Source organism: Primulina tabacum, chromosome 1 (assembly GCF_025594145.1).
Source record: "Primulina tabacum isolate GXHZ01 chromosome 1, ASM2559414v2, whole genome shotgun sequence".
Taxonomy (NCBI): Eukaryota; Viridiplantae; Streptophyta; class Magnoliopsida; order Lamiales; family Gesneriaceae; genus Primulina; species Primulina tabacum.
The window spans coordinates 20578872-20603897 of NC_134550.1; the positions used below are offsets into that span (position 1 = coordinate 20578872).

At 38.6% G+C, this 25026-nt stretch overlaps 1 protein-coding gene across 1 annotated transcript; it reads right to left on the bottom strand.

Moving 5' to 3' along the window:
- Positions 1 to 18200: 18200 nt before the first annotated feature.
- On the bottom strand, positions 18201 to 21815 carry LOC142506242 (uncharacterized). The gene is made up of 7 exons (XM_075619436.1): positions 21318 to 21815; positions 20948 to 21213; positions 20657 to 20833; positions 20483 to 20590; positions 20338 to 20401; positions 20148 to 20246; positions 18201 to 18440 (listed from the first exon to the last, which is right to left on the bottom strand). The coding sequence occupies exons 1-7, from the start codon at positions 21813 to 21815 to the stop codon at positions 18342 to 18344; spliced, it is 1311 nt and encodes a 436-aa protein (XP_075475551.1). The 3' UTR covers positions 18201 to 18341.
- Between the last annotated feature and the right edge of the window lie 3211 nt (positions 21816 to 25026).

Below are 25026 nucleotides of genomic sequence, written 5' to 3' on the forward strand. Positions count from 1 at the left end.
AGTCTATGTAGCTGAGATATTGAGACTTCATGGTATCCATGTGTCAATTGTATCTGATCGTGACCTGAGGTTTACTTTTGAATTCTGGAAGAGCTTGCACAGAACCTTGGGCACCAGATTGGCTTTTAGCACAGCATATCATCCTCAGAGTGACGAACAATCAGAGAGGCTGATTCAGATTCTTGAAAATTTGCTAAGAGCCTGCACGATTGATTTTCCTGGTAGCTTGGATTCTAAATTTCCAATTGTGGAATTTACATATAACAATAGTTGTCAGGCGACGATTGGCATGGCACCATACATGCATTGTACGGCAGGAAATGTAGGTCACCGTAGAACTGGGATAAGGTCGGTGAAAGAAAGATGATAGGACCAGAATTGGTCCAACAGACAGCCGATGTGATTGCTTTAATCCAGGACATAATGAAGACGACCCAATCCAGACATAAAATTTATGTCGATATCCGAAGAATGCCTTTGGAGTTTGAAGTTGGGGATAACGTATTTCTCAAAATTGATCCTCTCAAAGGCATAATGAGATTTGGCAGGAAAGGAAAGCTGAGCCCAAGATTTATCAGCCCATTTGAAATTCTGGACAGGGTTGGAGAAAGAGCATATCGTCTAGCCTTACCGCCGGACTTGGATAGAGTCCACAATGTATTTAACGTCTCAATACTCAGAAAGTACATCTCGAACCCTTCCCATGTTCTCATAGATGAACCGTTGAATCTGATGCCGAACTTGACTTATCCAGAATTACCAATCTAGATTGTAGATCGCAAGGTTAATGTACTGAGGAATAAGGTTATCGGCATTGTCAAGATTCTTTGGCGTAATCAGTTGGTTGAAGAAGCAACGTGGGAGCCAGAGGAGGAAATGAAGCAGTGGTATCCTGAGTTATTTGCACGGTAATGGAAATTTCGGGGACGAAATGTCTTAAGGAGGGGAGAATTATAATGCCCAGACATTCGTATGCATATGATGTAAGGTAATGATTATGATTAAGTATGTTCATTATTCTTTTTATGGTTTATTATGATGATCGTTTGGGATATGTGATGTAATGGTGATAGTTTATGGCTTCAAGTTATGATATGAATGGTAATGAATGATATAGAATGGATAGAGAACAGATGGGTAGAATAGAAAGTTGATCTTGATTCAAATACGTAATGGAAATGCAGAAAAGGTATGAAAACTGTGGCAGTAGTTGTGGTTTTTGACATAATGATTAGTATATTGATCCAAACGGTTTGAGGCCACTTCCATTAGAAAGATACAATACAAGGCTATAACTTTCATGTTTTGTGTTCTGTTCAAATCATTAGGGAAGATGAGCCAAAAGTGGCCCGACATGTATCGTGCGTTTCGTAGTTCCTGCACTGACACATGTTGGGAGAAAAAGCATAACGTTTTACTCAGACTTTCAAATGACATGAAAATAATTGGAGATGCGAGCCAAGATATGGAACTACAACTATCATGTTTACCACTTTTTAAAATTATGAAGAGAAGAGGCATTTCGGAAGCAACCTTTGTTGTAGCTGTGCGCAGAGCGTGCCCGAGCGGTAAGATTTGACTGCTCGAGCGCGCCTTGATCTGTATTTTTTGTTTTGGACTGTAAGTCCACGCTAGGGCGGTAAGATATGACCGTCCGAGAGTCTAGAAAAGTTTAAAAACATGTTTTGGGTATTTTAAGGCATAAGATCGAATGAGACTCAATTTTTCCTCATTTTCCTTCTCTTCCTTTCTCTTCTCCATCAAGTTAAGGCTAGGGTTCTTCATCTTCTTCATATCCTCTCATTTAATCAATCAATTAATCTTCAATCCCGAGTTGGAACTTCACCTTTTTAGTGAAAAGAGCAAAAGGAAAGTGGTTTTGTAGAACCCGTAAGTCAGTAGACGTATAAGCCGTGCATAATTCTAGATTTTTAAATTTAATTGACTTCATTGCATGATTATTTTAAATGCATTTATTTGAAGTTAATTATTTTATTATTTCAGTTCAGTAGTTTGATTTTTAGCATTTCAGTTATTTCAGTGAGGCCGGACCGGAGTTGGAGTTTTGAGATAGAATTTAAGATTCGAGAAATATTTCCAGAAGTTAATTTAGCTAGCAACCAAGTTCATTTAAGTTAGAAAGGGAGGTTTGAGGATTTAATTTAATTATTTGAGGTGATTAAGAAATGAACTCATTTAAGTTATTAAATTAAGGGGTTAGCTCACTAAAATTATTTAAAGGATTAGTAAGGCTTTCAAGGATTATTAGTTGACTAGATAACCAACATTTCTCCTTTATTTTATTATGCATTTTTCGGCCACCCTTAGTTGCTAGAAGATTCATTTTCCAACTCATCAACTTTGACCAATTCTTTGCATGTAATTAGTAGGATAATTCTAGGATTTTTGGGAGCACAATTTAATTAATTAATGGACATATCCTAGACTAGAAAACAAGCTAATATTTGGCCACCTCATCCTCAAGTAGACTTGATATCAAACAACAATTCAAATTTCAAAGGAGAGTGGACTTAGTCTTGATTCATTCCTTATATCTTGCACTCTTTCTCCTCACCTTCCTAACCATTTTTCCCCCTCTCTTTTCTTTCGAAATCTGAGTGAAATTTTAAGCTGAGAACCGTGGGAATCCAGTAGGAAAATAAGGGAGAGAAATCGAGAGCAAGAAAGGTAGACAAGAAGCGCTCCACCTCCTCCGTGCCGCGTCGTCGTCGTTTCGTTCGTTTTCTTTCGAAACGAAACCAGGCATGTCTAGATCTCTTTCAAACCTCAATCAAGTCATATTATTAATTATTTTTCAGTACATGATCAGATTTTATCATTTCAAAAACCGAAATTTTCAGCAAAACAAGAAAGAAAATTCTGCACAGATTTTTATCGACTTCCATGCTTCGTGATTGGTATGTTTTGTTTCGATTTCAGGGATGGATCGTTCCAGGGGCTCGAGGCTTCATATAGACATGTACTAGGACATGTTAGGGCCATGATAGATCGTGAGTTTCAGTTCCATACATGCTGGAACGAGCACATGACAGCAACCTCCCCATTAGTGCAGAATGTTGTTCGAAAAATTCAGTTTCTTGTCATGGAGGAAGGATCTGATCTTGGCTGCCCCAAGGGCATATAGCCATGGTTGGACCACTTCCCTAGCATGTCTAAGACGTGAATAAGTTGCCCTTTTGCTGGCTTGGTCCATGGTTCATCGGTTTTTAATAAAAACGTCAAAACAGCCCCTATACCCCTTCGGCTTCTTCATTTGTTCAGCTTTTGGTTCGTTCTTTTGTTGCTTGGTATGGATCTTGGTTGGCCTATGGCCCTTAGCCACGGTTCATATCATGCTCCTAGATGTCTAGATCGTGCCATGGTCAATCAAATGGCCACTGGAATGACGCAAGACATCGATCATAGCATAAACACTACACACGCATTCAAGATGCTCTCGGTTGGACCCTTCGGTTGAGTTATGGTGTGATGCGGATTGTGGCTGGCCTAGGGCCCTTAGCCATTGTTCAAATCATTCCTTGGGATGTTGGTAAGAGTCTCTGGTCGGTGGTTCACTCCCCTAATGGCCGATAGTCTCGAAACCAACGCAAGTCTTGTAGTTGCGCAGCTGCTGGAAATTACAGCAAGTTGCTGTGTCGGTTCAGAGGCTCGTTCGAGTTCTTGGTTGGCTTTTAGCCCATGGTCTTGGACTGGACAGTGCCTCATTGAGTTAGGAAGGTCATGTTTTCGACCGTTTGTCATTTGGATCATTTTTGAGGTCGTACGAGAATTTACGGTGCAATGTGCCAAATTGACTCTCGAAAGAGCGTTTCGTATTTTGGCCTCCATTCCACCTAGATTTCGACCCTATAATTTTAGGAACATTATTTTATGATTTTTCAGCGTATTTTAATCATGACTATACGTCGGTTCAGGTTGGCTCGGAGTCATGATTAAATGCGAAGTCATTAGGCGTCATAGTCGCATCTTTTGAACGTAAATTGCATAGTTGGTCAAGTTTAAGCTATTGCATAATTTTCTAGTGAGCCTAAAGACTCAGCATGCATATATCACAGGTAACGAGTAAAAATATGAATTAAAATATGCACGTATTATAATTGCTCAGTACAGATTATTTTCAGTATGCCTCAGGACAGGATATGTTAACTCATGCATATTTTAATTCAGATTTTTACTCGTTACCTGTGATATATGCATGCTGAGTCTTTAGGCTCACTAGACTTGATTGTTGTAGGTACTGATGAGGCCAGGGCCGAGGGCGGGGACCAGTGAGCCAGCTTAGGTCGGCAGTAGTGGCACCCGAGGACCTCAGAGCAGCAGTTGTTATTTTTTTCCGCAAACAATTTTATCAGTCGTTGGATATTTTTAAATCGTTGTTGTTGGCAAAACTTTAATTTTCTTCCGCTGCAATATTTTGAAATATTGAACTTGATTCACCAGTGATTTTATGAATGAGGCCATTTAAGTTCTTTTAAAAAGAAAATTTTTAATTTTCCGCAAATTTTCAAGAAAGGAGTTTTAGGCCCTTCACAGTTGGTATCAGAGCGGTGGTTCTGTATAGGGTTTCACTACTACTGACCGCGAGAAGCTCACGAATCCACGCCTTTGGTCTGTAAGTTTTTCAGTTCAGCATTTTGTTCAGCATTTTAGTTAAAGCATGAATTAGTTTGTCAGCATGCTTCCAGATTTTCAGTATTTCAGAGTTAATTTAAAATAAATTATGGAATTATGCATGTTAGTTACGTATGGGTTATGTTGTAACAGTATGCCCCCTAGAAGCATTTTAGAGCGCAACAGAGAGGAGGAGCCTCGCCGAGAAGATAGGGAGGAGCGTAGACCAGAGGGAGACCTACCACCTCCTCCACCGCCCCCACCGGACATGAGTGCCCATATGTTAGCTGGGATGGCACAGTTCTTCGCACAGTTTGCGGGGGGTAATGCCGCAGCCGTAGCCGCAGCCGCAGCCAGGCCGACAGGGCCCGAGGCTGTGTATGAGCGATTCATGAAGATGCGCCCGAAGGAATTCTCTGGGGCATCTGACCTTATGGTTGCCGAGGGATGGATCAAATCCCTCGAGGTTATCTTCGATTTTATGGAGCTGGGGGACGCAGACCGAGTCCGATGTGCCACCTACCTGTTCACTGGAGACGCCCGCTTATGGTGGGAAGGAGCTTCGGTAGCCCTGACATTGGCTACACTTTCTTGGACCCGCTTTACGGAGGTTTTCTACTCCAAGTATTTTGCTGAGGAGGTTCGCACCAGGCTGACCACCGAGTTCATGAGTCTGAGACAGGGGGATATGTCGGTTACGGAGTTTATCCGTAAGTTCTAGAGGGGCTGTCACTTTGTGCCCCTGATAGCGAATGATGCCAGAGCCAAGCTGATGCACTTCCTGGTGGGCTTACGGCCGATCTTGCGCCGGGATGTTAGGGTATCTGACCCTGCTACTTATGAGATTGCCGTCTCCAAGGCCTTAGCCGCAGAGCAGGATCTGCGGGATATCGAGAGGGATCACCAGGGCAAGCGCCCAGTCCAGGCACCGCACCGCCCTCCTCCTCATCAGCATCAGCAGCAGAATAAGAGGCCTTTTCATGGACCACCCAGGAACCGAGGCCAGCAGCAACAGCAGCAGCAGCAGCAGCGGGGACGCCCAGCCCCGAGGACTCAGGAGCACCCAGTCTGTCCCAGGTGCTCACGTCGCCATCCTGGAGCATGTATGGCTGGCTCAGGAAAGTGTTTTAAGTGTGGCAGTCCAGACCACATATTGCTGCAGTGCCCTCAGAGGAATCTGCCTAACCAAGGCAGAGTTTTTGCTCTCCATGCCGCGGAAACCAACCCGGAGACTATGTTGTTGACAGGTACCTTTAAACTTTAAGCTATTATTTGAATTTCCGTGTTTTGGGAATCGGGATTTAGATTTTGAAATTAGAACTGTTATAGGATTGCATGCTCTACTCAGATTTATTTCGGGGAAATTAAGCTAGAGGAACCTTGACCTTTGCATGTCTATAAGTTTAGATCTTGTAGTGGGATTCAACTTAGAGTTCCGATCTTTCAGGGAGAATTTTTATATCTGGTTCCGCTACCAAGGCCTTGATAGATTCAGGGGCCACTCACTCGTTTATTTCGGAGGTCTTTGCTAACTTCCTCAAGATCCATACCATTGGGCTAGATACAGCCTTTTCAGTAGTATTGCCGTCAGGCGAGGAGATGGCAGCTACCAATGTTATCCGAGATATAGACCTTGAGTTGCACGGTAATCTTGTTTATGCGGATCTGATTGTGCTACCGATGCCGGAATTTGACATCATCCTAGGGATGGACTGGCTATTGAGGAACAGAGTGTTGATAGACTTCCAGCGGAGATCTGTTCTTGTCCGACCGCCTGGAATGGAGCAGTTCTTATTTGAGCCGGACATGTACTTTCCTTTACCGCGCATTATTCCTTATGTTCAGGCTAGGAAGCTCATGCATAGAGGGTGTCGGGCATTTCTAGCAACCTTTTTATCTGTCCCCGAGGAACCCGGCCAGTCAGCCTCAGATGTTCCGGTTGTCAGAGATTTCTTAGACGTTTTTCCCGAAGACGTCTCTGGTATGCCACCAGAGAGAGAGGTGGAGTTTTCCATTGAGCTTATGCCAGGTACGGCTCCGATATCCAAAGCGTCGTACCGACTAGCACCGACAGAGATGGCAGAGCTTAAGAAGCAGATCCAGGAACTTCTCGACAAGGAGTTCATTCGCTCGAGCTTTTCTCCATGGGGCGCGCCAGTCTTATTCGTGAAAAAGAAGGATGGCACGATGAGGCTTTGCATTGACTACCGGGAGTTGAACAGGGTTACAGTGAAGAATAAATACCCACTGCCGAGGATTGAGGATCTGTTTGACCAGTTGCAGGGAGCTTCGATTTTCTCCAAGATAGATCTGCATTCTGGTTATCACCAGTTGAGGGTGAGAGGTGCTGATGTTTCGAAGACAGCTTTCAGGACTCGTTATGGTCACTACGAGTTCCTTGTGATGCCGTTCGGTCTAACGAATGCGCCAGCGATCTTCATGGATCTCATGAATCGCGTATTTCAGCCGTACCTCGACCAGTTTGTGATAGTGTTCATAGATGACATTCTCGTCTACTCCAAGAATCGGGAGGAGCACAGCAAGCATCTGACCACAGTGTTGCAGACATTGCAGAAGCACAAATTATTCGTAAAGTTCAGTAGGTGCGAATTCTAGCAGTGGTATTGAGGTAGACCCCGCAAAAGTTGTAGCAGTCAGAGATTTGGTTGTGCCTCAGAATGCATCCGAGATCCGCAGTTTCCTTGGGCTAGCAGGATATTACAGAAAATTCATCCAAGGATTTTCCTCTATCGCCGTTCCACTCACAGCACTGACAAAGAAAAATGTGAAGTTTGTGTGGAGCGAGGAGTGTCAGAAGAGCTTCGATACTTTGAAGCAAGCTCTTATTTCAGCACCCGTTTTTGCTGTACCGTCAGGATTTGGTGAGTTTGTTCTGTATACCGATGCTTCGAAGCTTGGTTTAGGTGCAGTTTTGATGCAGCATGGGAGAGTGATAGCGTATGCTTCTCGACAGCTGAAAATCCACGAGAAGAATTACCCTACCGATGATCTGGAGTTAGCGGCCGTAGTTTTTGCTTTGAAGATTTGGAGGCACTATCTGTATGGAGAGAAGTGCCAGATCTTTACCGACCATAAGAGCCTCAAGTATTTCTTTACGCAGAAGGAGCTGAACATGCGTCAGAGGCGTTAGTTGGAGCTTGTGAAAGACTACGAATGTGACATTAGCTACCACCCGGGTAAAGCTAATGTAGTTGCGGATGCTTTGAGCAGGAAAGTCGCAGTGATGGCTCATTTGAAGATGCAGAAACCTCTTCAGATTGAGATGCAGAGGTTTGATCTTGAGACTTATCCTCGAGGTAGAGTTCCTCGTTTATCTACCTTGACTATCCAGTCCTCTCTTATTGACCATATTCGCAGCGTTCAGGCAGCAGATGAGCAGTTGGCACAGTGGAAGAAGAGAGATGAAGCCAAGGGCAGTGTTTTGTATTCAGTCAGCGACGGTATTGTGAGATACCGAGATAGGATATGGGTTCCTAGCAGTGATTCTATTCGAGCAGACATCTTATCAGAGGCCCATACGTCCCCGTACTCCATTCACCCTGGGAGTACGAAGATGTACAAAGATCTGCAGCTATTGTATTGGTGGCCAGGAATGAAGAAGGACATCAGGCGTTTTGTATCCGAGTGCCTGACTTGCCAATTAGTGAAGGCCGAGCATCAGAGAACAGCAGGTTTGCTCAAGCCTCTTCCTATTCCCGAGTGGAAGTGGGAGAACATTACCATGGACTTTGTGACCGGATTGCCGAGGTCAGCCAGAGGATCGAATGCTATATGGGTGATTGTAGATCGTCTTACCAAATCAGCGCACTTCTTGCCTATTAAGACGACTTTCACCATGGTTCAGTATGCAGAGCTGTATATCCGAGAGACAGTCCGACTCCATGGTATTCCAGTTTCTATCGTATCCGACAGAGATCCCAGATTCACTTCCTCGTTTTGGAAGAGTTTGCATTCGACTATGGGTACGAAGTTGCTGTTTAGCACAGCTTTCCATCCGCAGACAGATGGACAGTCGGAGCGAGTTATTCAGATCTTAGAGGATCTTCTCCGTGCTTGCGTCATTGATTTCTCTGGGAGTTGGGAGTCGAACTTACCATTGGTAGAGTTCACCTATAACAACAGTTTCCAGTCGTCTATAGGTATGGCTCCGTATGAGGCGCTGTATGGCCGCAAGTGTAGATCTCCTGTTCATTGGGATGAAGTAGGAGAGAGAGCAGAGTTGGGTCCAGAGATTGTTCAGCAGGCAGCAGATGTAGTAGTCAAGATCCGTGATAGAATGAGGACTGCTCAGAGTCGACAGAAGAGTTATGCCGATCAGCGGAGGAGAGAGTTAGAGTTTGCAGTGGGCGATCATGTCTTCGTGAAAGTGGCACCTATGAAGGGTGTCATGAGATTTGGCAAGAAAGGGAAGCTCAGTCCGAGATTCATTGGACCGTTTGAGATCCTTGACAGAGTTGGGACGCTTGCTTATCGTGTGGCTCTTCCGCCAAATCTGGCCGGAGTACACAATGTCTTTAACGTCTCCATGCTGAGGAAGTATATGGCAAATCCTTCGCATGTGCTGAATTTCGAGCCGTTGCAGCTTACTCCGAACTTATCTTATGAGGAGAGACCCGTGCAGATCCTAGACAGACAGGAGAAGAAACTTCGGAACAAGTTGGTTAAGCGAGTCAAAGTCAAATGGCTCAACCATTTAGAGGAGGAAGCTACGTGGGAGTCTGAGCCGGAGATGAGAAGTCGATACCCTGAGTTATTCGGTGAGTTCTAATTTCGAGGACGAAATTTATTTAAGGGGGGAAGGATTGTAGAACCCGTAAGTCAGTAGACGTATAAGCCATGCATAATTCTAGATTTTTAAATTTAATTGACTTGATTGCATGATTATTTTAAATGCATTTATTTGAAGTTAATTATTTTATTATTTCAGTTCAGTAGTTTGATTTTTAGCATTTCAGTTATTTCAGTGAGGCCGGACCGGAGTTGGAGTTTTGAGATAGAATTTAAGATTCGAGAAATATTTCCAGAAGTTAATTTAGCTAGCAACCAAGTTCATTTAAGTTAGAAAGGGAGGTTTGAGGATTTAATTTAATTATTTGAGGTGATTAAGAAATGAACTCATTTAAGTTATTAAATTAAGGGGTTAGCTCACTAAAATTATTTAAAGGATTAGTAAGGCTTTCAAGGATTATTAGTTGACTAGATAACCAACATTTCCCCTTTATTTTATTATGCATTTTTCGGCCACCCTTAGTTGCTAGAAGATTCATTTTCCAACTCATCAACTTTGACCAATTCTTTGCATTTAATTAGTAGGATAATTCTAGGATTTTTGGGAGCACAATTTAATTAATTAATGGACATATCCTAGACTAGAAAACAAGCTAATATTCGGCCACCTCATCCCCAAGTAGACTTGATATCAAACAACAATTCAAATTTCAAAGGAGAGTGGACTTAGTCTTGATTCATTCCTTATATCTTGCACCCTTTCTCCTCACCTTCCTAACCATTTTTCCCCCTCTCTTTTCTTTCGAAATTTGAGTGAAATTTTAAGCTGAGAACCGTGGGAATCCAGTAGGAAAATAAGGGAGAGAAATCGAGAGCAAGAAAGGTAGACAAGAAGCGCTCCACCTCCTCCGTGCCGCGTCGTCGTCGTTTCGTTCGTTTTCTTTCGAAACGAAACCAGGCATGTCTAGATCTCTTTCAAACCTCAATCAAGTCATATTATTAATTATTTTTCAGTACATGATCAGATTTTATCATTTCAAAAACCGAAATTTTCAGCAAAACAAGAAAGAAAATTCTGCACAGATTTTTATCGACTTCCATGCTTCACGATTGGTATGTTTTGTTTCGATTTCAGGGATGGATCGTTCCAGGGGCTCGAGGCTTCATATAGACATGTACTAGGACATGTTAGGGCCATGATAGATCGTGAGTTTCAGTTCCATACATGCTGGAACGAGCACATGACAGCAACCTCCCCATTAGTGCAGAATGTTGTTCGAAAAATTCAGTTTCTTGTCATGGAGGAAGGATCTGATCTTTGCTGCCCCAAGGGCATATAGCCATGGTTGGATCACTTCCCTAGCATTTCTAAGACGTGACTAAGTTGCCCTTTTGGTGGCTTGGTCCATGGTTCATCGGTTTTTAATAAAAACGTCAAAACAGCCCCTATACCCCTTCGGCTTCTTCATTTGTTCAGCTTTTGGTTCGTTCTTTTGTTGCTTGGTATGGATCTTGGTTGGCCTATGGCCCTTAGCCACGGTTCATATCATGCTCCTAGATATCTAGATCGTGCCATGGTCAATCAAATGGCCACTGGAATGGCGCAAGACATCGATCATAGCATAAACACTACACACGCATTCAAGATGCTCTCGGTTGGACCCTTCGGTTGAGTTATGGTGTGATGCGGATTGTGGCTGGCCTAGGGCCCTTAGCCATGGTTCAAATCATTCCTTGGGATGTTGGTAAGAGTCTCTGGTCGGTGGTTCACTCCCCTAATGGCCGATAGTCTCGAAACCAACGCAAGTCTTGTAGTTGCGCAGCTGCTGGAAATTACAGCAAGTTGCTGTGTCGGTTCAGAGGCTCGTTCGAGTTCTTGGTTGGCTTTTAGCCCATGGCCTTGGACTGGACAGTGCCTCATTGAGTTAGGAAGGTCATGTTTTTGACCGTTTGTCATTTGGATCATTTTTGAGGTCGTACGAGAATTTACGGTGCAATGTGCCAAATTGACTCTCGAAAGAGCGTTTCGTGTTTTGGCCTCCATTCCACCTAGATTTCGACCCTATCATTTTAGGAACATTATTTTATGATTTTTCAGCGTATTTTAATCATGACTATACGTCGGTTCAGGTTGGCTCGGAGTCATGATTAAATGCGAAGTCATTAGGCGTCATAGTCGCATCTTTTGAACGTAAATTGCATAGTTGGTCAAGTTTAAGCTATTGCATAATTTTCATGGCACAGTTAGGTTGCAGCAAGCCTGGGAACGATCCAATCCAATCCAGTTGGTAAAATTATGGGACATTTTCATTATGCCAGTTAATTATTTTACGTGCATTAAATAGAAAATGATTATTTTTGAGATTTATGCGATATGGCTTGTGGTTCATTCACTTTGTGGGAGTGTTATTTTATACGGTCGCCAGTGACCGATCAGTTCAGTATGGTACCACCCGGTCGCCAGTGACCGGCCAGCTCAGTTCAGTTTCAGCCTCCCCGGTAGCCAGTTACCGATCAGTTCAGCTTAGTGCAGTGGCCACAGGCGTAAAACATAATCTCAACAGAAAATTTTACCAGATATTTCAGTACAGGCTCCAAGGAGCAAATATTTTTACAGTGATTTCCAGTTCAATTATGCACGTATTATAATTGCTCAGTACAGATTATTTTCAGTATACCTCACGACAGGATATGTTAACTCATGCATATTTTAATTCAGATTTTTACTCGTTACCTGTGATATATGCATGCTGAGTCTTTAGGCTCACTAGACTTGATTGTTGTAGGTACTGATAAGGCCAGGGCCGAGGACGGGAACCAGTGAGCCAGCTTAGGTCGGCAGTAGTGGCACCCGAGGACCTCAGAGCAACAGTTGTTATTTTTTTCCGCAAACAATTTTATCAGTCGTTGGATATTTTTAAATCGTTGTTGTTGGCAAAACTTTAATTTTCTTCCGCTGCAATATTTTGAAATATTGAACTTGATTCACCAGTGATTTTATGAATGAGGCCATTTAAGTTCTTTTAAAAAGAAAACTTTTAATTTTCCGCAAATTTTCAAGAAAGGAGTTTTAGGCCCCTCACAGGTTTTCTTCTTTTTCTTGAGTTATTGATAGATGTTGAAGTTGGGTGATGATAGTAGTGATTGATATTTTGGATTAAATGGTCATTTAAGGTTTATTTGGGTGTTGATGGTTAGTTATTGGGTTTATTGTTGTAGGATGATCGGTAAGGTTTAGGAAACAAATTGCTCCAAGTGTTGTAAGTGGAATCAGTTCTTAAATGCATCACATGATCCTATATGTATGTGTTTTGATGATTTTAAGATGTTAAATCCTTTCAATTTCTATTCATGATATATATATGTAAATATGAATATATGATAGTGCTATTATATGCCTTTTTGAATGGAAGGGGTTAATTTTCATATGATGCCTCTAATGTTTCCTGATTGAAGTTTTATATGATTGAATGATTGGATTGATAGTGATAGTAGCGGTGTTGCCTCTGGAAATTCTAAATCCGTAATGTAATTGTCCAATTAACGATGAAAACATGTGCTCTCTTATAAGATGCATTTTATGGAGAGGTACATGTCCCTCCTATAAGATTCATTTTTTTTACGAAAAGGGTTAGCAAAAAATGAAGTATATTATAAGAACTATCAATTCTTCAGATAATCAATGAAAATGAATATCATCCCTATGTATTGTTGTATTATGATTCTTGACGGATGAAATTAAATGATGTTTCTATGTTTATGAAATGAGAAGGATAATGTTTTCAGTAAAATGAAATTGAGGCTACATTTTATGTTTTAGAATAAAATGATATATATCTATATTGTTAGTATTGATTCCATTTGCTGAGTTTTATACTCATTCCATTTATGTTCATGTGATGCAGGCACAGGTAAGAAATATTCATCATTCCTGAGTTGTCGAAGCGAGTGAAGGGCATATGACAAACTTTGGAGAGAGTGATTGGATACTATTTTTGATGTGTTAAGCTTTTGGTTATTTTGGGAACATTGAAAATCTTGTTTTGTATTTGAATTAGAAACATGTGTAGTTACTATATTAACTGGTATCTGATGTATATGAAAATCTTTTGCATGTGGTTTATGTGTTGCCTGAGGCAGATGGCATGTCCTAATTGCGGGGAGATGCTGCCCAAATTTTTTTTTAAAATTACTCCTTTTCTCAAAATTATATTTAAAAGCTTCCGCACTGATTATGCATTTTAGTCACGAGTGATACATCATTGGCCGCATTGTCGAAGTTAGCTTTTCTTTTGTCTTCTGAGGTCCACTCATCTCGTGGCTTTTCTATTCGATGTGGTGCTCCATCATTCAGAGCAACATCTGTATTGGCTTTCATAATTTTCATAGGTCTGTCTGTGATGACATGCCATATGTCATCATCCTGAGCAGCTAGATGAGCCTGCATTCTTATCTTCCAATCATCAAACTCTTCCTTCGACAATGGAATCTTGTTGAAAGAATACATGATGATCTGTATCAGTTTGAGCATTTGAAAGTATTCAAGACAAGATTAACCATTTGATACCACTTGATAGGATAGATTATGATTGTTTAAGTGTTTAGAAGAGAGGTTGAATAAACACTTAATATTTTCTTATTCTTTTCAAATATGAATAAGTTATTTGAGGAATTGATCCTAGAATTTTGTTCGTCGATAAAAATCAGTCAACTGATAAAAGTGAGGAATAAGACTGAAACATAGATTGAATACTTAAAGTTGATATGTCGTAAAACCAAAATGATAACTAAAATGAGAACAAAGATTTTTATGAATGTTCGGAGACTTCAAATGCTCCTACATCACCCTTTCTATAATTAGGATAGGATTTCACTAAAAGACTTTGATATATAACAATTGATTGTAATAATACACTTCAGTTTGTCTTACACACTACCAAACTGAAACTCTTAGTCTAATCAACTCTTTTACAGTAATAAACTAAAAATGCTCTAACTGATAGGCTAAATGCTACTGATAAATTCAATGAATGTAGAGCTTGAGTGTGCAATTTGTAAATATATAAAATACTCGTGAAAAGTATCACAACTGATTGAAGGTTGTAACTTGATTGCTTCGTGTGTGTTTACTCGTAGTCACTATCCTTCTTCAATTGATTTGATCAGCTATATATAGTCTTCGATCTCAACGGTCCTATTGAATGCATTTAATGAACATTTAATGACAAATATCTATTGAGTCGTCGTGTAGTTACTTTATCTGACAGTAGTACGAGGTATTCAGACTCTTCTGTTCTGATTCAATTGTCGTGCTTTGGTACAACCTGTTAGTCTATCTGCTGATACTTCAACTAATAACGTGGCCAAAATATTAGAATTCAACTGATCAGCCGATCAGTTCATGTGGACATTATCAGTTCTAACTGATGTCCTATTAATTACAAATTTTTCAGTTGATAAGTTTTTTCCAGTTCAGCTAGAACGAGGTCTTCAGTTACGATTACAGGACTATTCGATCAATTAGATTCTTAAGTTCTCTTCTTGATTAATTTATCTAACCAACAGAGCATATAAAAGTATTCAAGACAAGATTAATCGCTCTGATACCCCTTGATAGGATCAGTTAATGTAGTTTAAGTGTTTAAAAGGGGGGTTTTAATAAAAACTTAGGATTTCTTTATTCATTTTCCAATTATGAATCAGTTTTTTGAGGAACTTATCCTAAAGTCTTGTTTGTCGATATAAATCAGTCAACTAGTAAAAGTGCGGAATTAGACTGAAATATAGATTGAATACTAAGTATGGTATAATGTAAAACTGACAGTATAACTGAAATGAACACACACGAGTTTTTATGGATGTTCGAAGACTCACCCCTTCTATCCCGAGGATAGGATTTTACTAAAAGACTTTGATATATTACAACAGATTATAATAATCTACTTCATCTAGTCTTACACATTGCCAAACTGAAACTCTTAGTCTATCAATACTTATAAAATGATTAATTGAATATCTCTAACGGGTAGCCTGAATGCTACGAATCAATACAATGAATTTAGAGCTTAAGTGTGCGATATGTAAACTTAGAAAATACTCGAGAAATGTATCACAATTTATTGAATATTGTGGTTTGATTGTTCCGTGTGTTTCACTAGCCTTCTTCAACTGATTTGAAAAGCTATATATTGTCTTCGATCCCAACAGTCGTGTTGAATTCATTTAATGACACATATCCGTTGAATCGTCGTCTAGTTACTTTATCTGACAGTTGTACGAGGTATTCAGACCGTTCTGTTTTGATTCATCTGTTCTGCTTTGGTACGATCTATCAGTCTGTCTGCTCATACTTCAACCGATGACGTGGCCAATTGATTAAAAGTCAACCTATCAGTTCAGCTGCACAATATCATTTCTAACTAATGTCCTATCATTTACGAATACTTCAGTAGATGAGGTTTTTCCATTGCAGTTCAAACTAATTCGATTACTCGATTTGCTCGATCAGCTTGTTTTTTTCATTCTCTTACTGATTAACTTGGCAAACTCTGAAACTTATAATATTCCAACATGTAGAATTTTAAGATGTTTTTCCAGAAGAATTACCTTGAATTGTGTTGTAGATCATGAAGTGGAGTTCGAGATAAATTTGGTACCTGATGTTGCACAAATATTAAAGGCACCATACCGAATGGCTCCAACAGAATGAGATAAAATACAAATTCAAAAGTTGATAGACAAGAAACAAATAGACTAAATGTCTCTCTTTGGGGAGCTCCAATTTTATTTTTAAAGAATAATTATGAAAGTATGAGAATGTGTATAGATTACAGGGAACTGAACAAGATCACAATCAAGAATAAATATTCTCTTCCAAGGATAGAAGATCCTTTCGATCAACTCAAATGAGCTACAGTCTTTTCCAATCTTGATTTGAGCACATGCAATCATCAGCTAATGGTGAAAGCAGAAGACATTCCAAAGACAGCTTTTAGGACAAGTTATGGACATTAAGGGTTTAAGGTATTGACATTTGGATTAACAAATCCTCAAGTGACATTCATGGATCCCATGAACAGAATTTTCAAGCCGTTCTTTGAAAAATGTTTGGTAATTTTTATCGGTGTTATACTCGTATAATCACCAAGTGAAGAAAACCACAAATGATATGAATTTGGTCGGGCAGTACGTGATAAATCTTGAGAGGAGATCAAACAGCTACGTTGTCAAGATCATACAAGCAAGATTCGAAGCTTCAAAGAATTTGGCATGAATAGCAATGATGTGGGAAGAAATTTCAATGTTATTCAAGTGCTAAATTATGAAGATGATGTCAAATCAAGACCCTGTACCCGAGAGCTCTGCGCTAGGGCGGTATAACTTCTCGCCCGAGCGCATGCCTAGCGCCCAAGCGTAAAATGTCGCGCCCGAGCTCAAAGCCACTGTCTAGACGGTGAATTCCAGAACACTCGGCTCTTGAGCGGTAGAATCTCGCGCCTGAGCGCGTCTACCTACGTGAAAAAATTATCTTTACCTAATTTAGAGTCCTAAATTATTTGGTAACTAGATTTTCTTATCTTTTAGATTTGTAAACAATATATACACGAAATTTGAGCTTTGTAAACAATGAATCTTGATTTTAAATATAATTGATTGAGTTTTTCTTTGATATTCAAAGCTTGGCTTTGTATACACCTTTGTGTGTTTTTCAAATCAACTTATCAAAGTTTAATACTTTTTGGCGTTTGTTGATTGTTCTTCAATCGGATTGCAAAAGACGAGTTCTTTGAAGGTTCATTTGAGACCGACTGTCATCTTTGTTAATATTTGTTGCTAAGTTCTTCGTAATTTAGAATTGAATGTTATAAACCGTTACTTGTTTCAAAAAGATCGAGACAACCCGTTGTTCTTTGTTTCATCGAATCGAAGGCGTGACTCCGTTTTCGAGTGCGTTTGCTTTTTGTGATTGAAGAATCGCATCATTTGGTATCTGAGCTTTGGGTTAATTTTAATTCAAGTAAGTTTATCAATGTTACACTAGTAGAAAAATCGCTTTTTACTTCGCGTATTCAATGAAGTAATAAGGTAGTTAATTGCCGAAGTATATGGACGTGAAGTAATAGATGTACCTTTTACTTCGCATAATAACCGAAGTTGTATGATTGAAAATACTGAAGTCTTTGGCCGGTTTTTGAAGGAAAACCGGTCCAGAATTGGACCGGTGCCGAAGTAAGAAATGTGTTTTACTTCATCGATTATTGTAAATAATGAAGTTATATATTATATATAACTTCGTCTTAATTTTTATTTAGCGAAGTAGTTTATAATATATTACTCCATTATTTACAATAATCGACGAAGTAATTCATCTGAAAGACTTCATAGTTATGTATTTTGATGAGGTAATAGACACAAACAACTTCACAATTTATCCTATTTGTCGAAGTAAATGTAATCTATAACTTCAGCATTTATCCTATTTGTTGAAGTATTTTATATTATGTTACTTCATAATTTACATTTAGTGACGAAGTAAGTGGTTCGAAAGACTTCAGTCATTTGTATTTTGGTGAAGTAATTGTGCAAAACAACTTCGTTTTTACAGAACAATGTTGAAGTAAATTAATTCTATCACTTCGTCTGATTTCTTATTGACGAAGTATTTAATATTATGTTACTTCACAATTTGCAAATAACAACGAAGTAATTTACCTGTTACACTTCATAATGTTTTATTTTGATGAAGTAATTGTTAAAAAAAGACTTCGCAATATATGACTTAATACACTAATATAATTAAACTCATAAATTATCCATCTAAAAATGATTAATATCCACGAATCCACAATTACATATTCATCAATCCACAAGTAACCCAAAAAATGTATCCACAAAATCAAAAGTATATCCAAAAATCCACAATGACAAACAAAATATTTGTCCCAACATACACCATCCATCTAAGCACCTACATAGGAGTAAACAAATTCACTCCATTCACTTCTGACCTCGTCATATTGACATTGGGTGTAATATTGGTTCTTGATGCATCCTGCAAACTGAAATTTGAAAAAGAAAATACATTAGATTCTTCTATTTCAAAATAAAATTGAGAGATATAAAATATATCAGTACTGGTAGAGGCATGTTTCATTTGAAAGTACGAACTTATTTCATTTGCATCTTGAAATAACACCGGATAAAAATTCATAACATGTCACCACTCTCCAAGCTGAGATAGCGCCTGTTGTTTCCATCTAGTCTACATCCATTACAGATTACCCAAATTGCATGAAGACAATTGCACTTACTAAACCAATTTAATCAAGATATTATATAAATAATTTCGAAAAACCACAAAACTTGAAACAAGTCACCACCCAAATAGAAAAATGATGTAGCATATCGAACACCAAGAAAATTTATTTATCCATGGACCAGTAACGCACACATATATAACACATCAAACCAAAAGCATACAAAACACAAACAAAAGGCATAAATTGTCTTTAATTTTCGGTGAAGAAATGTGCGCCCTAAACTCGGATATGAGCCTGCAAATATGTGTCAATTATAACATGTGATAGGTTAATCCATCTGTTACAATAAGCTTTGCATCAGCAGCCTCGACTTGCTTCTGTATTTCTGATGCGTTTGCACTGGCGTTCGCACCAGAAAAAACGCCCCCTGCAGCCATGATTCCAAGTGCAATGATAGCATACTCTGCCACATTGGGGAGGAGCACCACCACGACTCTGCCTTTCCTCAGCCCGAGTGACCTAACAGCCTTGGAGAATCTCTTGATATCTCTGCTCACTACCCTGTAAGTGTAGCCTTTCCCAGTAACTGCATCCACAACTGCCATCTTGTCCAGATATAAGTCCATATTCGAAAGCACAAACTCGGGATGCGTAATGTCATCCGGAACAGAATCTGGTTGGCATTTGCTTCGGAAAATAATTTCATCTTCTGCCAAGTTCTTAGCATCGGTTCCCATGGTTGGTTTATTTTCTTAAGTCTCCATGAATTTGTTTTTTTTGAATTTATAGGAGATGGATTGTATATTAATATATCAGTTCTTAAGGCTGCATTTACATTTGCGTGAGGACAGATATAGACCAAAAAACCAGGAAAAGACCAAACCAGATCACCTTAAACTCCAACAAAATCTGAAGCAACCCAACTTCTTGTTTCAAGAAGCAAAATCAACTTAAAAGTAAGAACAGATTGAATTTGTGCCACTTGGAAATGATACAAGAATCTTGAAAAAAAGACAACACTTACAGTCCAGAATCATACTCCCGTATATGATTTCTGGGCTTCAAATTTCTTGATAAAACCAACAACCCACCAAATAAAACAAATGAAAAGAAAGTATTTTAACCAAAACATATATCAACAATAAACAGAATAAACACAAAAGCTTAAGATTACAACACAGAAGATATAAAAATCAGGAACAAAATTTCGTTTTTTTATCACTAATATAAAATATATCACAATGACAACAATTCATCTCAAGCAATTATCTCAACAATAAAATATATCCCAATGGCAACACATTATCTCAACAATATAATATATCCCAATGACAACAATTCATCTCAAGCAATTATCTCAACAATAAAATATATCCCAATGGCAACACATTATCTCAACAACAAAATATATCCCAATGGCAACACATTATCTCAACAATAAAATATATCTTAATGACAACAATTCATCTCAATCAATCAACAAATTTATCCCAAGAAGAAACTCACCATTTTCTCCAACTGTGGATCATCGCAATCGACTATCTCTTTCATGTACCTCATCACACAATATCCACATTCAACCGAACCACTTTGTTTCAGATTACCCTATAATGAAATTGAAAAGTTAATGCAACAATCACAATCTAATTAATAACCACTGCCAATTCATGTATTCATAAATAAGTACGATACATACCGTCAATATTTTAAAACCTTGCCCTTTAGAAATACCCTTGGAGGCATTGTACATCTTCACCCCACTACATTTTAAAAAGTAAGAAGTTATTTTTTTGCATATTTATAAGTTAATGTATTCAAAATCAACATAAGCTACTACCTACTTTGTCACAATAGTTTTCCATGTATCATCTCGGTTCCTGTTAGACGTAGAATCCAATAAATATATCATATTCTTATCTTCGTTGACGATTGTCAAGATCCAATGGTACCTGAAAAAATGAAATTACATCATTGACTACCATGAAGTAGAAATCTATAAATAACTAAATTCTTACCCAGTGTTGTATGGGATGAGGCAGATGCTATCTCTACACACTGCTTCCAACTGGTCAGCAATATGTTGTGATAAGTCACGGCCATCTGTGCCAATCGGGCATGTAGGTATATTACCGGGATCCACAAACGAAAAATAATCAGCCTTGTCTTTTTTCTTCAAATCTTTGTAGAGGTGACTGCATGATATAGATGCACAAATATATCGTTTAGAAAATTTTCAAAATATGAACAAGTACCACAAAAAATATTATATAAATGCACAAATATTGTAAGTTAGACATTATATATACCCCATGTAAACTAAAATTTGTCTGGCACCTATCTCCCTCATCTCCATAAAGAGTACGATATCTTCTCTTAGCAACTGTATGCTTTTAGGACGTCCAAACATAGCGTCCTCAAACTCAATGCATATGGTATCCGATTCATTCAGCAATCGAACAACATGAGAGTAGATATACTTGCACGACATGGGTAATGTTTTCTCAATTTCTTTGAAATTGTCGCGCTGACCAGGAACATCCGCAAGCACAAATGATTGAGGTTTCCCCTTCCTCTACAATTTAAAATATTATTCATACAAGTATTTTAAAATAAAACATTGTTCGAGCAACATATCTGACAGTTGCAATCACAAAGTCAAATGAAAACAGAAAGTACCTTTGTCGTTGGAAAAATAACCAATTCTTTAGGCCAACCATGCTTTGCTTTGGTGTTGTATAGTTTCACCATTGCACTCAACTTTGTGTTACGCTTACATCCATGATACAAAGGTTTCTCTGCTTCCTCCAAAAATTCCATAAACGCTTCTGGATTTTTTGTATAGTTATCATATGCTGCCTCACACATATTAGTGGTTTCAAAGTGTCTGTGATAGTTACCAATTGGCTCCTTGTTCGTGCTCAAATTTACTTTGTCACTTTCAGCAGACTCACCGTGCCAAATCCAATTCACATAATTTTGACTAAAACCATGGAAATAAAGATGCTCTCGAATGGACTTAGCTGGTCTTTTTTTAAGATTTTTACATTTGCAACAAGGACAATGAATTAAATTGGGGTCAATATGGGGATTCTCTAAACAACCTCTGATAAACAGTTCCACACCCTCCTCGTACTGTTTTGACCTTCTATCCGAGTGAATCCAAGATTTATCCATTTAAATACAGCAAAATACCAGAAATATATAACAATAAATTTGATCTAAACCTGAAAATATTACATTTAATAATGTCATTTTCAATTTAATTTGTCGAACGCAAAAAAAACGAAAGATGACTACGAATTGATGATAATAAAGCAACATTGGTAAGTAGACATTTTCTGAAACTAGAAATGCGTATGGAGCACCGATTCCAAGCTACATAAATTAAAGGCCTACATCAGGTACATAATCATATTCTCATACAGATAAAACTAAGAAAACAGAAATCATAAAACGCGAGAAACTTCCTGTGCTAAAGCTGACAAAAATCAAAACTTTCACCAGAAATTACGAACCAAACCAGGCGTATCCATAATTTTCATCCGTAAAGAAAAGGATTTTAACTTCTCAAAACAATTAACCGAGATCCTCAAGGTAAAAAATTCAGATCTCGTATAAGATCGTAACAAAATCAAAATCTAAGACAGCCGGCCGCACATTCACAAAAGCCACAAGAACATTAAGCCGATTCACACGAAACAATGCTTCATTTTTCCACCAATCCCTCCGCATCAGAACAAAAGACACCAAAATTCACCAGGAAAAAATAACCTCGCAGATCGCACGCCATACAGCACAAATCCAAAAATTAAATCAACAAAATACAAACAAAAAACCACATCAAACCGCGAATCCACCAAAATCAATAAAAAAAACTCGTACGCAATTCAGATTTTTAGCTCACCGGAAGTACAAATCTGGCGACGTTCTGGAGAGAGAACGTGGAGAAAGATAAATGGAGCTCCCTCAGAACAGCGCGAACGGGATGATAACTTCTCTCTGATGTAGGCCTTTAATTTATGATGCTTTGAACGGTGGTGGTGGTGGTGGGTTTTGCTTCCCTCTCGGTGTTAGGGTTAATTTTCAAGGAAAATGTAGATAGATCGAATGAGCTCGCGTACGTCTCTAATCGAAGGAATATATGATATAATCGATATATATTAAATATTTAATTAAACTTATCGGTTCATCTTATTACTTCAGTATGAACTTATTTTCCTTATTTTTTACTTCATCAACATTGATATGCCGAAGTAAAATATAATAAAAAAATATGGTGAAGCCCGTGTTTTTAAACATCCGAAGTAAAATATATTATTTTACTTCGCTTGTGTTATTACTGAAGTTATTAATAATGTATTACTTCGTAATTTATTATTGCTGAAGTAACGCATGCCGAAGTAAAATCCGATTTTTCTACTAGTGTTATTATCAGATCTGCTTATTCTTTCTTTCTATTTTCAGATCTGTTTGTTCATTGTTCATCGTCTTTCATGAATCTTGCGATTCTCGAAATTTTTGAGTTATGATTTTTTTCGAGTGAAAAAATAATCCTTGTGCAATCCAAAGAAACAAAAAGTACCAAAGATTCAAAAATTTGCCATTGTTTTGTTTTGGAATTGTGTTCTATTCTCTAGTGGGAGCCATATTTAAGTGTCTCTCACAATAAAAAAAATTTTATTTTCAAATTTCTTGTTTAACGTAGTCCGTGTAAGTCGATCTTCAAGGGTCGTTAAGTTTGAACTCGTGAGTTTGAAGCACACAAGCTACAGATCCTAAAATGTACCCTACGAGAGAACTCTGAAAATCGAATGAAATACTTGAGGGCTAACGTTTATTTCTTGGAGTGACGTGCGAGGTATTTGTAGTAAGGACAAAAAAATAAAAAAACAGAGTCGAGTGAATTTTCATTGGAGTGACTAGTGAGGATTCGTGGTGAGGGAACTTTATCTTTTATTGTTTTATACTAACCTTCTTGAAGGTATAATATTTGATGATTGTCAATTTCAAACAGTGTTAAGAGGGTTAGATAGAATGTGGGAGATTGATTTTAAGCCTCTAAATGGAAGGTATAGGCGGTGCGAGGAAGATGAGACATATGATAGACAGGTTGGTGAGAATAGGCGAGGTACGGGAGTTGATGTAAATAGAACATGGCATGTGAATCGTGATGATGATAGGCGATGTGAGGAGAATAGTGGGTATAGAAGCCGAGAAGGGTATAGACTGAGTGACACGAAGATGACAGTTCCATCTTTCAGTGGGGAAGCCGATCCAACGGCGTATCTTGAGTGGGATGATATGATAGATTGTATATTTGAGAGCCAAGCGGATTATACCGAAGCAATGAAGGTAAGACGTAGCGAGTTCACCGACCATACTATTACTTGATGGGATAAGTTAGTACTGGATAGGATATGATGTGGGCATGACTCTAGAGTTACGTGGCATGAGATTAAAAGAGTGATGAGGAAGAGATTTGTTCCAAATCACAATAATTGGCGAGGTGGTAGGAGAGATGATTGTGGCTTATATAATGATTCATTGGCATCCACTTGGCGGTCCAACAGAAACGAGAAAATGAAGGAAAGGCCAATGGTTGAATCGAGGCATGATGCTACAGGCATGAACATTGAGGTACATCTAAAACTTATAGTTCTCATACTGTTGATATTAAATGTTGTTGGTGACTAGAAGTTGGTCATAGTATTAGCCAATGTACAAGTGAGGATATGGCAGTAATAAAATCACCAGTTGAACTTAAATCTCAAATGGAGGTTGATGTTGCAGTTGAGCTTGAATCTCAAGTGGAGGTTGAGGTTGTTGTTGAACTTGAAAATGAATTTGAGGTTGTAGATGGGAAAGTTGTTGATGATAGTATTCCACTAGTTGATGAGTCGAATGATGTTAAACAATGTACAGTGGAATCTGAATCATTAGGTGGAGGAGAAGTGCCTATTTTGTCTACTATGGAGGAGGAGAGTAGGCAAGAAGGAACTATTGTACATCAATTTGTTGAGGAACAAAATACATTATTTGTGCCATTGAATCCAAAAGAAGAATTCCCTGAGGTTCTATTGGTATGTCTCATGAAATGAGTGGAAAAAAATGTTAAATGGTCGAAAGAAAAGGAGAAAAAAAAAAGTTAGATGGCCATAGAAAGACAAAAATAAGAGAATGATCAGATGAGAGAAAAAGAGGCCAAATAATAGAAAAATAAAATTAATTAGAAGGCCCAAAAGAGTGAGATAGAGAGTTGTTTAGCCTTACATAAACCCTTTCATGTACCTTTGTACAAAGTGGTTTATACTCATTGTGTTGATATGACCGGTTCAATCCCAAGCATTGTTATTTATTTTTTGCAGGATTTTGGAGTTGTCATGAC

What these genes read in the sequence shown, in the direction of transcription:
- LOC142506242 (XM_075619436.1), bottom strand. Translation starts at nt 21,815, where the DNA reads ATGGATAAATCTTGGATTCACTCGGATAGAAGGTCAAAACAGTACGAG. An exon ending in TTATTTTTCCAACGACAAAG is followed by an intron (nt 21,214 to 21,317) that starts GTACTTTCTGTT and finishes TTTAAATTGTAG; the next exon opens with AGGAAGGGGAAACCTCAATC. An exon ending in CTCATCCCATACAACACTGG is followed by an intron (nt 20,591 to 20,656) that starts GTAAGAATTTAG and finishes TCATTTTTTCAG; the next exon opens with GTACCATTGGATCTTGACAA.